Genomic DNA, 16,322 nt, shown 5'->3' with positions numbered 1-16,322 from the left:
GATCAACTTAATAATTTCAGCAAGACATCATCTGGAATTCTGATCGGGGCTGGGTTGAATCTGTAGATCAGTTTGAGGAGTGTTGTCATCTTTTCAATATTAAGACCACTGTTAATTTCCATTTTCACTGGTGTTTGTTCCTAACCCTTGAAGTGTCAAATGTTTAGATGTGTCCACAGCATTTATCATTTTTAGCAAGAATTTAGCAGAGACCATTGGTCTCAGTCACGTGAAGAAGAGGCAGAAGAAGTCTATTTATTGCTCGTGGTTAGTGAAAGGTATTATTTCGAGTGCCTTGAATGTCATAGTTTCTGGCTGACCCACTATCAGCAGCTGAAGTGCCAGTAGCAGCCGTGAGGAGAGAGGATGTAGCTGCTTGAAGTCTTGCTTTTCACCCTAGCTGGGGCGGGAGTGGGGACTCGTCTATGGTTTCCAGGGCTGTTGGAAGTGTTTTGTTCTGTTTTGTTTTCCTTGGGGCCTCCAGTGGAGAGGCCAAGCTGGCAGCAGATGAAGTCTACTGTAATGTGAAGCCTGTGAATGTATGTTGGGTCTCTGCCATCATTATCAAAAGTACTGGTGCAGAAATGTGCAAAGGGAAGATTTTCAAATTAAGGTTGGCCTGAACATATAAATGTTAGCTTTCAAAGCTCAAGAAATAGTAAATTGTAGTCCATTAGTCTCCTACATTTTATTGCCTGTTTGGAATAATCATGGTCTTCAGAACATCCTTTAATCTGAACTGGCTTGTGGTTGTATAAGAATGCAGCTTCTTTCTTCTTTATGCTTTATATACTCAGACGAGGAAAATTTACTGCATTTTATAAATAAATCAGAGTTAAAAAGGAAATTTTCTTCCCACCTTTTTATCTTCACAGAGGCACATCTTTAAGGCATTTGAGTGATGCGTTTACACTCAGCTCCACAGCTACTTCCACTGAAAAAAATAATCTTCAAAGTCACTTTTTTTTTTGCTTCTTACAGGGCACATTATTTGGAATCATGGTAAAAGGAAATACTGTTCTTATATTATTGAGGAGCAAACCCTTTTCTTTTTCAAGTGCTGAAAAATTTAACTTCTATTTCATTACTTTGATGGAAATTAAAATGATACCTCATTAAAATGAATATCATCTTTTTATTTAAAAAGACAGATATTTTATGTTAAGACAGAAGATTTCAGAGTATGAATGGAGCTCAGTGTGTTTGTGTGGCCTCACTGGGCAGAAATACTGACTTCCTGAGTGCTGCCTTCTGTGGTGGTTAGCGTCACCACTGTTAGCTTTGTAGGTGAGGTGGGGCTAAAAGTGAATTGAGAGGCTTCACTCATTTCCTTGTGTCTTCTATTAAATATTAAATAGAAAGCAATATTTTACTATAAAACAATATTTGCCATCTGTAAATACTTTTTAATATGTGAAAAGACACTTATTATTATTAATGTTACTGTACAACAGTCTAGTCAAGGCTATGGTTTGTCCTGTGCCCATGTGTGGATGTGAGAGTTGGACTACAAAGAAAGCTGAGCGCCAAAGAATTGATGCTTTTGACCTGTGGTGCTGGAGAAGACTCTTGAGAGTCCCTTGGACTGCAAGGAGGTCCAACCAGTCCATCCTAAAGGAGATCAGTCCTGGGTGTTCATTGGAAGGACTGATGCTGAAGCTGAAACTCCAGTACTTTGGACACCTGATGCCAAGAGCCGACTCATTGGAAAAGACCCTGATGCTGGGAAAGATTGAAGGCGGGAGGAGAAGGGGACGACAGAGGATGAGATGGTTGGATGGCATCACCGACTCGATGGACTTGAGTTTGAGCAGGCTCCGGGAGCTGGTGATGGACGGGGAGGCCTGGCGTGCTGCAGTTCACGGGGTCGCAAAGAGTCGGACACGACTGAGTGACTGAAGTGAACATACAGGACTTCCCTGGTGGCTCAGTGGTGAAGAATCCACCTGACAATGCAGGAGATGCTCAGGAAACACAGGTTCAATCCCTGGTTTGGGGAGATCCCTTGGGGGAGGAACTGGCAACCCACTCCAGTATTTTGGCCTGGGAAATCCCATGGACAGAGGAGCCTGGTGTGCTACAGTCCATGGGTTCACAAAAGAGTCAGAAATGACTTAGTGACTAAACAACAACAGTAACAAATAACAACATACCAGTGAATATGCCGGACTGTATTTTCTCAAATAGCAAATGGGATGAGGGATAACGTTCCTCTTTGATTCCTGAAAACCTCAACATCATCTGTCTTTTGCAGGATTCAGTTTCTTACGGAATCTGTGATTCTGTCCACGAGGATTCCAATGCTGCTTAGTACTGAAGAACATTTTACTAAGTGTTCTACCCTGGGTCCTGGCACTGAGTGTTCCCTTTTGTCTTCTGATCTGGTTTTCAGCACAGCATCGTGTGTTTCTTCATTATCACGCACAGGATCTGGCCGAGGGGTGGGTTTTGTGTGTATGTGCGGAATGTCCACAGAAGGGTGATGGCATACTGTTGCGCTGCCATCAGGCCCATCAGACGTCAGGCTAGAAATGATCAGTCAGAAGCAGTGGGCCTTACTCACTAGGTTATAGTTTAACAAAGAGCATTTTTATTATGGTCTCAGTATATAACTGATCATGAATAAAACTTTGGCCTTTGATTTTTGTAGTCAATTACAAAGTAAATGAACTAAATTTGGTAGTTAAGAATGAGATAAAATAGAGAAAATTTTTGTCCTAGTAAATTGAAAGTATTTATAGTAACAGTAGCTCAGGTGAGTTATTGCACAAAAAATTTAAAACAACTCACTTTCAGCATTTACAGAAAAAGTTGATATTTCATATATTTTTATAAAATGTGTTAGAATTTTCTCCTGGGTAATTAGTGATGCATAATTTTAAATTATATGGTTTATAAATTTTTTAAGTTTTCAAAGTGAAGAGGAACTAAAGAGCCTCTTGATGAAGGTGAAAGACAAGAGTGAAAAAGCTGGCCTAAAACTCAACATTCAGAAAACTAAGATCATGGCATCCGGTCCCATCACTTCATGGCAAATAGGTGGGGAAAATATGGAAATAGCATCATGTTTCATTTTCTTGGGCTCCAAAATCAATGTGGATAGTGACTGTAGCCACAAAATTAAAAGACACTTGCTCCTTGGAAGAATAGCTTAACAAACCTAGACAGCATATTAAAAAACAAAGACATCACTTTGCTAACAAAGTCCATGCAGTCAAAACTCTGGTTTTTCCAGTAGTCATGTATGGATGTGAGAGTTGGACAATATAGAAGGCTGAGTGCCAAAGAATTGATGCTTTCGAACTGTGGTGTTGGAGAAGACTCTTGAGAGTTCCTTGGACTGCAAGGAGATCAGTCCAGTCAATCTTAAAGGAAATCAGTCCTGAATATTCATTGAAAGGACTGATACTGAAGCTCCAATACTTTGGCCACCTGATGCAAAGAGCTGACTCATTGGAAAAGACCCTGATGCTGGGAAAGATTGAAGGCAGGAAGAGAAGGGGACAACAGAGGATGAGATGGTTGGATGGCATCACTGACTCAGTGCACATGAGTTTGAGCAAACTCCAGGAGATGGTGAAGGACAGGGAAGCCTGGTGTGCTACAGTTCATGGGGCTGCAAAGAGTTGGACATGATTGAGCGACTGAACAACAAAAAACAAAAGTTTTCAAATATTGTCCACTGTACTTTCTTTTCTAATATGAAACAGACTGAGCATGCAAATGTGACCCTTTGAAAACTTGTAGTCCCCAAGTGTGTGAGACTTGGGATGGTCCTCCAGCGTGGCGAGCATGGGATGAACAGTCCAGGGGCATGTGGCAGGGGAGTAGCTCCTGTGCGTCCTGTCCTCGTGACCTCGTGACCTCGTAGGGACCCTCGTCGTCAGCTGCAGCCTCTGCCCCGGCACCCACGTCACAGTCCTCTAAGTGGAGCCTCCGGGTGACCGCTCCCAGTCACCAGGGCAATGTCCATCCAGCACTCGTGACAGCTCTCTGCCACCTGCTTCCTGGCCATGGGACCCAGTAGGGGCCCTTCTGTGAGGCACTTGTCTCATTCTTGGGGCACTTTCTGAGCATAGGAAATGGCATCAGGGACACCCGGAAAGCCACAGAGCAGCCAGAGCACGGGCTCCGCAGGGCCGCCGGGGCACAGTCCCGCTTGGCCATCAGTGACGTGGGGCCTCGGGGACGGTCTCTGAGCCCGTTTCCTGTTCTGCAAATGGCCTTACACAAGCTGGCCGTGAGAACAAAGGAGAGAAGACGGGTTAAAATCATTCACGCAGCGCCCGGCACCCAGTCAGAGCTCAGTAGTGGCCAATATTAACATTCACATGTTTATACCCTAAAGTCTTACTTTTTGTTCTGTCAGCATGCAGAGATTCCTCTTCTGTTGGTGGACCCTCTTGACTATTTGGTTTTAGTTCAAGGTACAAAGAAACGTGATGGTTATGGTTCTCTTAGGCAAGTCCGCTGCGGGCAGGAGGTTGTGTCTGGCCGGCACGGCGCTCCACCGGGCCTGGCACCCCATAGGTCGGCTCCTGCCAGACGTGTGTGTTAGAGGGGTTCCCATGGTACCTGTGCTTTTCTAAGCAAGATGTGAAAGATTGAGGGCAGGAGGAGAAGGGGACGACAGAGGATGAGATGGCTGGATGGCATCACCGACTTGATGGACATGAGTTTGAGTAAACTCCGGGAGTTGGTGATGGACAGGGAGGCCTGGTGTGCTGTGGTTCATGGGGTCGCAAAGAGTTGGACATGACAGAGCGACTGAACTGAACTGATTATTCACATACGTAGAATTCATCCTTTCAAAGTGTACAGTTTAGCAGATTTTAGTATATCCACAAAGATGTGCGGCCATCACTACTAAGTCCAGCATGTTTGTCACCCCCAGCCCCCTATGAGTGAGCAGTCACTGCCAGCCCCCCGTCCCCGCAGCCCGTGGTGACCACTGACCTGCTTTCTCTGTCTCTATGGGTTTGTCTGTTCTGGATGTTTCTCATAGATAGAATCATACGATATGTAAGCTTGTGACCTTGAGCCTGGCTCCTGTAATGTTGCGGTGTTTTCGAGATTTGTCCATGTTGCAGGTGCGTCAGAGCTTCATGCCTTTTTGAGGCTGAATACTGTTCCTCAATGCTCCGTCCATCGGGTGGTGGAGGTCCGTGGTGATAAACAGTCTTGTTCTAGGAAAGTTGTTCAAAGCCAGTGTGTCCTTATCAGAACACCCATTATGTGCTCATATCCTTCTTTCCTGAGACAAATCGTGTTACTGTCATCTTTTGAAGAGAGGTTTTATAGCCTTTGGATACTTCAGATAGAAATCTGGTCTGTGCTTTAGAGAGACTTAAAGCTTGTTCTGTGACCAAACCTGGCTCTTCCGTTGTGCGCTAACGCTGTGGCCTGTGTGGCCTTCCCAGGGAGAAGGAGGAGCAGCTGACCCGCGTGAGCGAGGGGCAGAGGCTGCAGGCACAGCAGGCGGACGCCGCGCTGGAGGAGTTCAAGCGGCAGGTGGAGCTGAACTCGGAGAAGGTCTACGCGGAGATGAAGGAGCAGGTGAGAGGCCGCCTCTGGGGCGGAGACGTGCGGGTCTCCCATGGGAAGCAGCGTGTTTACCAGCTCAGGAGGCTCTGCCAGGGTTAGCCCACCGTGGGTCGGGGCTTCAGGTGAGGGCCAGGGTGGACACCCACCTCCCCCAGAGCCCCAGAAGGACGGGCAGCTCCTCTTGACCGAGACAAGAGCCCCGGAGGAGGGCTCAGCCGGCGCGGCCCTGCTGCCCTCCCCACAGGGCGGCCTTCCTGGGCTGCGGGAGGGCCTCCGCTCGGCTGCTCCTGGCAGTGGGCAGGGGACAGAGCGTGGTGGAGTGGGGCTGGGGGTCCTCCAACCCCCTCAGTGCCCTCTTGAAAGCAGTGCCAGAAACCATTCCAAGTCCTGTCCATCGACACGGTCATGGCCAGACTGTGCCAGGCTTTGGGACACAGGTCAGCTTAGAGGTAAAACCCCATGACTGGTCATTTTCTCCAGAGCAAGGCCTCAAGTTACCCTCATCTGTGTCTGTCCATGTGCCGTGAAAAATGTTGCATTGGTCAGTTACGGCAAATTATTTTCTAGTGGCATTTCAGGAGGACAGAGGCTGTCTTCGGTTCTTATGTAAGCAGTATGTTGTATAGTTTTGAGAAAAAATTTAAAAATTTATAGAAGAATAAAGGAAACAGACACCTAAGTACCCATCATGAAGAATCAACAATTGTCAACAGCGTTTATTTAAATAAAATGTTACAGATGTAGTTTCATTTTACTTTGGATTTCAAGTCTAGTCACATTATTCTCTCTCCTCTCTTCTCCTGGTCTTTTCAGGAGAGCTCATACTATAATTAATGTAGTGTGTATCATTTCAGTGTATTTGTACTTTCATATGCACATGTAATGTCCGTAAGTATCACATGCATGTATCTTACATATATACATATGTGTATAATTTCTATGCTTCCATTTTTGAAAAGTTAAAAACTACAGATTTATGTCTCAGTCTTATTTGCACTTGTACACTGAATTTTATATAGTTGTGGCCTACCTGTAGATTTAGTGCAATGCATTTAACATTGTATGTGTTTTATCATATGAATATACCATATTTTATATATCAGCTCCCCTATTCGAGAGCATTTCGTTGATTTTCAGGTTTTCTTAATTGTTAAGAGTGTTACAATACTTGTTTGTGATTTCATTTTCAGCTGCAGTTTTCTTCTCAGGAGGCCTGAGCACTCACATGTGGTAGAAACTTCCCTGTGGAAGGTCATGGGCAGAGCCTGTGGGGTTTACAAAACTGGAACTGTGCTTCCTTATTATTTCCTTGGTTTGGATTGTGTGGACCTGGGTCCTGAGGGCAAGGTTTGAGACCCCCGCTCACTGCCTTGGGCGAGAGCCAGACTCCTGGTAGAAGTTGCGGCTGGGAGGAGGGCCGTTCGGTGCCCACTCCTGAACGTGTGTCTCTTCCCAGCTCCCCGCTGTGATCAGAGGCCAGGCCCAGAGGAGGCCTGTCTGCTCAGATGTGCAGCGGAGCTCACAGGGAACTCTTTGATCAGCTTAACATTTAAAGGAATACAGAGAATATTGAAGGAGGGGGCCCCTGGCAAGAAGTTTTGAGTATACCCTGAAGAAGGCTAAAAAAGGGGCTTTTGAAAGTGCCAAGGCTGACATTACAACTTTCCGATAAAAGCTGAAGCTACGGCAGCACCTTTGGCTCAATAAAGACACCTTTGGGCGTTGGTGATGCAGTGTTAACAAACCGCCTGATAATGGGTCCGGAGAGAAACAAGCAAACAACATGGGGCTTGTGAAAACATTCTGTAGAACAAGAAAAAGACATTTGTATCCAGCAGTCACAGAATAAAAGCACACTTTTGAAAACAGTCTACTGTAGAATTCAGGGAAAAGAAAAACCAGAAAACCTCAGAGAAGCAGTACCTTTAGTGAGAATACATGATCTGTATGAAAGAGGCACATACATCAAGTAAAATTAATGCAATTAAAGCTAGATACCTTTTGGAAAAGTACTTAACATCAAGAATAAAATGGAAATCCAATAAGTTTCTAGGCAGAATGAAACTGGAAAAGAAATTGGAGAAATAATGGAGTCTTGAAGGAGAAAGGCTGTGACCCAATTTTATACATAACCAAGGAGCTTCTCACTTCCAGAATCAACAGAAAAACACTTTGTTAGTAAGAGTTCACATACTGTATACTGATTGTTTCTTCTCTGGAAAAAAATTATATCAATTCAGAGCAGAAGACACCCAGCACATGGGAAAACCATCATAGTAAAGGATGAGCCGAGAACCGTGGGATCCAACAAGACAAAAGCAAAGTCAGCCGGCTGTCACACCTCTAGTCATGAGATAGAACGCCGCAGAAGGCGTCTAGTATAGAAAATACAAATTTGGTAACAACAGATAATCTGAACCCTCAGGTCACACTAGTAAAGTTCACAAAGCTTGGATCGGGATGGGGGAGCACAGTGGCCAACACTCTGCCATGAGATGAGACTCAAAGGATTCGCGAGATGAGGGATGTAGGTTAAAACATTCTTTAGATGCATAAAACAGGCATTAACAAAATTAACAAGATGCTCCATTCTCATAAAAATCTTGAGAAGATAAAAGCAAAACTTGAGATACTGCCAAGGGAATAGAGGTAGAAACAGAACAAAATGTCCAAAATAAGACAGAGTATATAGCTGTAGTAATAAACAGTGATAGGTTAAGTTTTTCTAATAAAAAAGGTATTGATTAGCTGACTTAAATGAGTATATACTATTTATAAAATATACAGCTAAAAGTTACACAAAAGTTATATATAGAAAATATATTTTATCACTTGTATTCAGAATTAAAGAAAATGTAATACTGTCGTATAAATTAACATCAACACAAGTCAGTAAACTGGACGAAGGAGTCTATTTTTGCTTGAGAAAGCCAAGAGTCCTCATGAAATGTGTAAGGAATACATGAAAAAATTGCCATAGTCATGGGATGCTTTCATAAATTTTTCTCCATTCTTGACTGCTCAGGGGGGCAAAACCTAAACAAATAGGAGATCTAAATAGCAGTTTATAAAACTGCCATATTTCTACTTCCCACTGTTTAAATATGACATATTAAGTTCTTACTCCAATGGAGCAGTTACAGAACTAAGTGAACCAATAAATTTCTTTTTTTTTTTTCTAGTTCCAAATCTTTATTTTTTTTAATTTTTAAAAAATTTTTTATTTTTTATTAGTTAGAGGCTAATTATTTCACAACATTTCAGTGGGTTTTGTCATACATTGATATAAATCAGCCATAGAGTTACACGTATTCCCCATCCCGATCCCCCTCCCACCTCCCTCTCCACCCGATTCCTCTGGGTCTTCCCAGTGCACCAGGCCCGAGCACTTGTCTCATGCATCCCACCTGGGCTGGTGATCTGTTTCACCATAGATAATATACATGCTGTTCTTTCGAAACATCCCAGCCTCACCTTCTCCCACAGAGTTCAAAAGTCTGTTCTGTACTTCTGTGTCTCTTTTTCTGTTTTGCATATATGGTTATCGTTACCATCTTTCTAAATTCCATATATATGTGTTAGTATGCTGTAATGTTCTTTATCTTTCTGGCTTACTTCACTCTGTATAATGGGCTCCAGTTTCATCCATCTCATTAGAACTGATTCAAATGAATTCTTTTTAACGGCCGAGTAATATTCCATGGTGTATATGTACCACAGCTTCCTTATCCATTCATCTGATGATGGGCATCTAGGTTGCTTCCATGTCCTGGCTATTATAAACAGTGCTGCGATGAACATTGGGGTGCACGTGTCTCTTTCAGATCTGGTTTCCTCAGTGTGTATGCCCAGAAGTGGGATTGCTGGGTCATATGGCAGTTCTGTTTCCAGTTTTTTAAGAAATCTCCACACTGTTTTCCATAGTGGCTGTACTAGTTTGCATTCCCACCAACAGTGTAAGAGGGTTCCCCCCTCTCCACACCCTCTCCAGCATTTATTGCTTGTAGACTTTTGGATAGCAGCCATCCTGACTGGCGTGTAATGGTACCTCGTTGTGGTTTTGATTTGCATTTCTCTAATAATGAGTGATGTTGAGCATCTTTTCATGTGTTTGTTAGCCATCTGTATGTCTTCTTTGGAGAAATGTCTGTTTAGTTCTTTGGCCCATTTTTTGATTGGGTCATTTATTTTTCTGGAATTGAGCTTCAGGAGTTGCTTGTATATTTTTGAGATTAATCCTTTGTCTGTTTCTTCATTTGCTATTATTTTCTCCCAATCTGAGGGCTGTCTTTTCACCTTACTTATAGTTTCCTTTGTAGTGCAAAAGCTTTTAAGTTTCATTAGGTCCCATTTGTTTAGTTTTGCTTTTATTTCCAATATTCTGGGAGGTGAGTCATAGAGGATCCCGCTGTGATTCATGTCAGAGAGTGTTTTGCCTATGTTCTCCTCTAGGAGTTTTATAGTTTCTGGTCTTAGATTTAGATCTTTAATCCATTTTGAGTTTATTTTTGTGTATGGTGTTGGAAAGTGTTCTAGTCTCATTCTTTTACAAGTGGTTGACCAGTTTTCCCAGCACCACTTGTTAAAGAGGTTGTCTTTTTTCCATTGTATATCCTTGCCTCCTTTGTCAAAGATAAGGTGTCCATAGGTACATGGATTTATCTCTGGGCTTTCTATTCTGTTCCATTGATCTATATTTCTGTCTTTATGCCAGTACCATACTGTCTTGATGACTGTGGCTTTGTAGTAGAGTCTGAAGTCAGGCAGCTTGATTCCTCCAGTTCCATTCTTCTTTCTCAAGATTACTTTGGCTATTCGAGGTTTTTTGTATTTCCATACAAATTGTGAAATTATTTGTTCTAGTTCTGTGAAAAATACCATTGGTAGCTTGATAGGGATTGCATTGAATCTATAGATTACTTTGGGTAGAATAGCCATTTTGACAATATTGATTCTTCCAATCCATGAACACGGTATGTTTCTCCATCTGTTTGTGTTCTCTTTGATTTCTTTCATCAGTGTTTTATAGTTTTCTATGTATAGGTCTTTTGTTTCTTTAGGTAGATATACTCCTAAGTATTTTATTCTTTTTGTTGCAATGGTGAATGGTATTGTTTCCTTAATTTCTCTTTCTGTTTTTTCATTGTTAGTATATAGGAATGCAAGGGATTTCTGTGTGTTAATTTTATATCCTGCAACTTTACTATATTCATTGATTAGCTCTAGTAATTTTCTGGAAGAGTCTTTAGGGTTTTCTATGTAGAGGATCATGTCATCTGCAAACAGCGAGAGTTTCACTTCTTCTTTTCCTATCTGGATTCCCTTTACTTCTTTTTCTTCTCTGATTGCTGTGGCCAAAACTTCCAATACTATGTTGAATAGTAGTGGTGAGAGTGGGCACCCTTGTCTTGTTCCTGATTTCAGGGGAAATGCTTTCAGTTTTTCACCATTGAGGGTGATGCTTGCTGTGGGTTTGTCATATATAGCTTTTATTATGTTGAGGTATGTTCCTTCTATTCCTGCTTTCTGAAGAGTTTTAATCATAAATGAGTGTTGAATTTTGTCAAAGGCTTTCTCTGCATCTATTGAGATAATCATATGAACCAATAAATTTCTGAACCTTGACAGCACATATTTTACCACAATGCTTATTAGTAAAACCAGAAATTAAATTTCAATTAAAATTGCTGCATTCACCAAAAACTTTTGTTTTTTGAAAGACTCCATTAAAAACAACAAGAGGAAGTTAAGGCAAGCCAGAGAATGGGAAAATAAAGGATTGACAAATATTTTCAAGAACTCATATCTAAAATATAAAAGAAATCTTACAACACAATAAGAAGACAAACAACCAAGTTAAAAATAGGCAGCATATTTGGACACCTCAGAGAAGACTAATAAGCACATAAAGAGATGTTCAGTATTATCATTCGTCAAGGAAATACGAACTAAGACCAAGCAAGATGCCACTGCATGCTCTTGGAAAAGGTTAAAACTGTAAAGATTAGCTGAGGGTGCCAAACATTGGTAAAGGTAAAGGTGTGGTCAAATGTGGTACTTTCACACTGCCGGTGCAAAAATGTTCAACGTACATAACCATCTGTCAGCCATTCCCTTCCTATATGTTTAACCAGGAGAATTGAAGTCATATCCAGACAGAGACTTCTACTCAAAAGTTGTCAGCAGCTTTGTTTACAAAAGCCCAAAACTTGAACAACCCGAATATTCCTCAGAATTTGAAAGGGCAATCGAGAGGCAGTGTATACCCTGGAGTATGACTTGGGAATAAAAGGAATGAACTGCTGATACCTGCAACAAAGGATGCGTCTCAGAAGTCCTGCTGGAGGGAAGAAGCTTAAACACACAGGGTTCATGCTGTGTGCTCTGTGCGTCTGATTGATGTCGGAACTCCCCAGATGATGTCAGCTTTTCTGTACGTCTAACTGATGTCAGAGCTCCCCAGGTGATGTCAGCTTTTCTGTACGTCTAACTGATGTCAGAGCTCCCCAGATGATGTCAGCTTTTCTGTTTTGGCAGAGTGCCAGCCTGATTTGTTTCAGAGCAGAAGTCTCTTCTTCTGTGGGTGGGCTCCAGTTTCAGACCAGTCTCCATCCTTTGCTGTGCTGGTCTGTTGGGCTGGGACACTCAGGAGCATATCTAGACTTGTGGTGATTTATACCCCTCCACCCAGGAGCTCCAGGCATTCACGGGACATTCTCCGGGGTAGACCATGTGCTTGGCCAAGAAACACTACTCAGTAAACCTTAAAAGGACTCAGAAGATCTTAAAATCATACAAAATGTGTTCCTTGACCCCGATGATAATAAATTAGAAGCAAACAATAATAAGAAATCTGGGAAAATACCACATGTTTGGAAATTAAATAAGACACTTATGAGTAACTCTTGGAATAAAGGAGATATTACATTAAAATTAGAAATTATTTTGAACTGAATTAAAATGAAAACATGGCATATCAAAGTTTACAGAATGCAGCTAACACAGTACTTAGATACAAGCTTGTAACATCTGTCTCCAAGAAGAACATTCTCAAATCAGTAACCTAGTTTTTGTCTTAAAAAACCAGAACAGGGAAAGCAGGCTTCTGCTCAGGGAAGCAGAATAAAGGAAATCATGGATATTTGCATATGTATGTATTTATGGAAAGCAAAGAAGTAGAAAACGTTAAACTAGAGAAAGTCAATGAAGCCAAAATTTGGTTCTTTGAAAAGATCGAACAAAATTGACAAATATAGCTTGACTGCTGAGGGTAAAATACAAAAAGTGAGGAGAAACAAATGACCAAAGCTAGGGATGCAAAAGGAAAGGAGTGTATACCCTGATCTTATAGAAAATGAAATAACTATAATGTGATGTTTTAAAAACTTGATGCCAACAAACAACAAAAACTTAGGTGAGATGGACAAATTCCTAGGAAGATGCAAATTATTAAAACTGTCTAAAGAAGAGATAGAAAGTCCAAATTGTCCTGTGATAGATAAGGATATTTAATTAGCAATTAAAAATCTTTTCACAAGGAAAAGCCCAGGACCAGACGGCTTCCCTGGGGCTGTGTGTGCTGTGTGCTCAGCTGTGTCCGACCCTTGCAGCCCAGTGAACTGTAGCTGGCCACTCATTGGCTCCTCTGTCCATGAGATCCTCCAGGCAGAAGCACTGTGGTTCAGGCAGTAGGAGGATCAAGCAGTGTGGACGAGGAAGAATCATTTTCCTGTTCTGCCTCTGGGATTCTATTTTTCAAGACTCCAAGGTGTGCATGATGTGTGTTCAAGGTTGTTCATTGTGCTGTTATTTATCAAGGGTAAAAAAACTAGAAACTATATGTCAAAAAATATATATAGTTGAACTATAAAGAAAGCTAAGTGCTGAAGAATCGATGCTTTTGAACTGTGGTGTTGGAGAAGACTCTTGCGAGTCCCTTGGACCGCAAGGAGATCCAACCAGTCCATCCTAAAGGAGATCAGTCCTGGGTGTTCATTGGAAGGACTGATGCTGAAGCTGAACCTCCAATACTTTGGTCACCTGATTCGAAGAGCTGACTCATTTGAAAAAAGACCCTGATACTGGGAAAGATTGAGGGCAGGAGGAGAAGGGGATGACAGAGGATGAGATGGTTGGATGGCATCTCCAACTCGATGGACATGAGTTTGAGTAAGCTCCAGGAGTTGGTGATGGACAGGGAATCCTGGTGTGCTGCGGTTCATGGGGTTGCAAAGAGTCAGACACAACTGAGCAACTGAACTGAACTGATGTCAAAAAAAGTTGGAGAGAATGTTAAAAAAAAAAAAAAAAAAGCCTTGGAGAGAATGTGATCTCAGGAACCATTAAATTAGAAATTCATCTTCCTCTTTCCTCTGCAAAAACTGGCCCCTTTAAAATCAAACCATCTTGAAGATCCAGATGCTAAACCCCTAGTTACTGTTTCCAAGTTAAATGGAGCAAACAAACAACTAGAAGGAAATTTAAAAAAAAAAAAAGAAGAACCCTGCCCAGCCACCAAGTGAGACTGCAGTAAAACAAGGCCAGCTGAGGCCAAGAGATGGCCTCTGTGCAGAGGATGCGGACACCGCCCCGCAGTCCGTCCACCCTCACGCCCCACTGCTCTGCCCTGCACCAGCGTCATCTGTCTTTCTTCCTTCGCCAGTTCTCTGTCCCTCTGTGTGATTCTCCCATTTCTGGACCTCCAGAGTCCGCGTGTTCCTACCTTGCAGACATCGCATCTCTGTGGACCAGTTACCCGATCTGACGGAGGGTCCTCTGTGGTGCATGCGGCTGGGGTCCCCTTGCCCCCACGCACCCTCACCCGTGTCCTGTCTTTGCCAGCGGTCCTCACTGACCTGTCCAGTGGTTCTGGATTCAGACCCATTGAAACATGACAGCAGCTGACCAGTGAGCAATGCTCTGTTTGTTTTCTGTTGGAAGAAAGTTCTTCCGTGGTTTCAGTGACAGATAGTTTTGCCAAGTGCAGCTGAGTTTTTGAAACACAGAAAGCACCTTTGGTGTGAGTGTAATAATATGGAGCAGCCCCACTTATAAAGGAATCCTTATAGCCAAGCTCATTAGCAAATTGGACAATTCTCACACAGAAAATTTTAACAGGCAGTAAATACAATATATATGTCAAAACATGGTAAATTAGATACCTTTCACTTCCGATTGTCAGTTGGTTAAAAAGTGTGAATCTGATGTGGCTCAAGTTCTCAAAGACAGTCAATCAGAAGATTCATTATTTGGAGAATTCATACTGCTTTTGGGTGTTTCCATAGTCTGTATTTTCCTTTTCTGTTGTTGTTTTGAACTGTTCTTTTCTCACTGAAGTCTTTTGTGTAAAAGCCAGGAGAGCTCAGGGCATCTTTTTCCACTTGGAAACTGCTGCACATAGAAGACAACGGGAATTTGAATTAAAAAAAGCTTTGAGTTTGTTTTTGAAAGCGAATTGCTGTTTGAAAAATGAGGCCCATGAGAGAAAATGGAACAGACTTTAACTTTTTAAAAAAGTTGCTTCACACTGTTTCTTTCACTTTGAAGAACTTTTTATCTGATTTAAGACTGCTTAAATAACCTAATTTTTACTCCAGTGGCGAAATCCATTATATATGTTAGCTGTCAGCAATTAGTTGTGCAAAATATACATATTTTAATTGTGAAAATGTATTACTGTTAGAGTTATTCCTGTATATGTGTATATAATTGTATTTTTTAAAGAAATAGGGTTCTATATTTTCCTATTCTCTGTGAAACAAGTAAATGACCGAAAAAGACAGCTTTGTCTTTTGAAGTATTGGCAGCAATTCTAAGGTGAAACTTTTTCATCTTGTAAACCAACTGAATGAATGTCAGCTCACCACTTCCTCCTGGGGCTTCCACTCAACCATTTGACTTTTCTAGTTAGTTTTTCTCCTCTTGAAAATACATTCTCATTAAGTGGCATTTGCTGCTAAATATCTGGCTTTAAATTCTGTTCCTTTATCTTTGTAGCCATCAGCTACATGGTATTAACTTTATACTTGGAAAACCCATGGTTTGCTGTGAAAACCCAATTCAAAAACCCTGCCTTTGACTAGTTAGGTTGCTTCTGGGTGCTGGTACATTTGAAACTGATTAGCAGCTTCTTACAGTCTAAAAGATTTTGAGTTTAGTTTATCATCTCATAGTTGCTGTTGACTTCATGAAAAAATTCTCAAGTTACAAGGAAGGAGGAATGTCATCTGAATATATCTGTGCTTTTGTAAATGTAGATGGATAACAAACAGACTGAGAGAGAAGACTATATACAGACCATCCATCCTCTTGTCCTTTAAGGGTCATGCTGGCTCATGTAATTAAATAAGGTCTTTTTAGACCAGCTTTAAGGTAATAGAATATCCAATACAAATAGAAGCATGTTTTTTCAGTTACTTTTTGATGATAATGGGCAAATCTGTCTCCGCTTTCAACAGTTGAAAAATTTTGTCTTCAAATGAGATGAGGTAGCAGAGGTAAACTTCTCGAAGTATATTTAAGTAAGTATTCTAACAGAGCCTATTGTGTTAATTAATTCCAAATATCAACATCCAAAGTCTATGGATAAATGTTTGGCTTTGAAAAACAAAATTAAATGAAGAAATCAAATAATTAAAAGAAACCTTAACTCTCACCCTTAAATACTTAATAGAGTAGTAAGTGAAAGTTTACTTACTACCAAGGAAGACCTGGACGAATTGGGAAATGTATCTTGTGTATGGATTTGAAGACTCAGTGTTATAAAGATGTCCTAAAAT

The 16,322-nt window shown here is 41.5% G+C and overlaps 1 protein-coding gene across 3 annotated transcripts in view; it reads left to right on the top strand.

The window, feature by feature from the left end:
* The window catches only part of CEP112 (centrosomal protein 112), a 309,494-nt gene that overhangs the window by 126,503 nt on the left and 166,669 nt on the right, over positions 1–16,322 (top strand). For all 3 annotated transcript variants that reach the window (XM_061145040.1, XM_061145039.1, XM_061145038.1), the window contains one exon: positions 5,421–5,556. In XM_061145040.1, coding sequence (XP_061001023.1) covers positions 5,421–5,556 — 136 coding nt within the window. The remainder of the gene's footprint in view (positions 1–5,420; positions 5,557–16,322) is intronic.

The sequence above is a fragment of the Dama dama genome, chromosome 5, assembly GCF_033118175.1.
Source record: "Dama dama isolate Ldn47 chromosome 5, ASM3311817v1, whole genome shotgun sequence".
NCBI lineage: Eukaryota > Metazoa > Chordata > Mammalia > Artiodactyla > Cervidae > Dama > Dama dama.
Note: the sequence above shows the minus strand (reverse complement) of the source record. Positions and strands in the feature narration are given on the sequence as shown.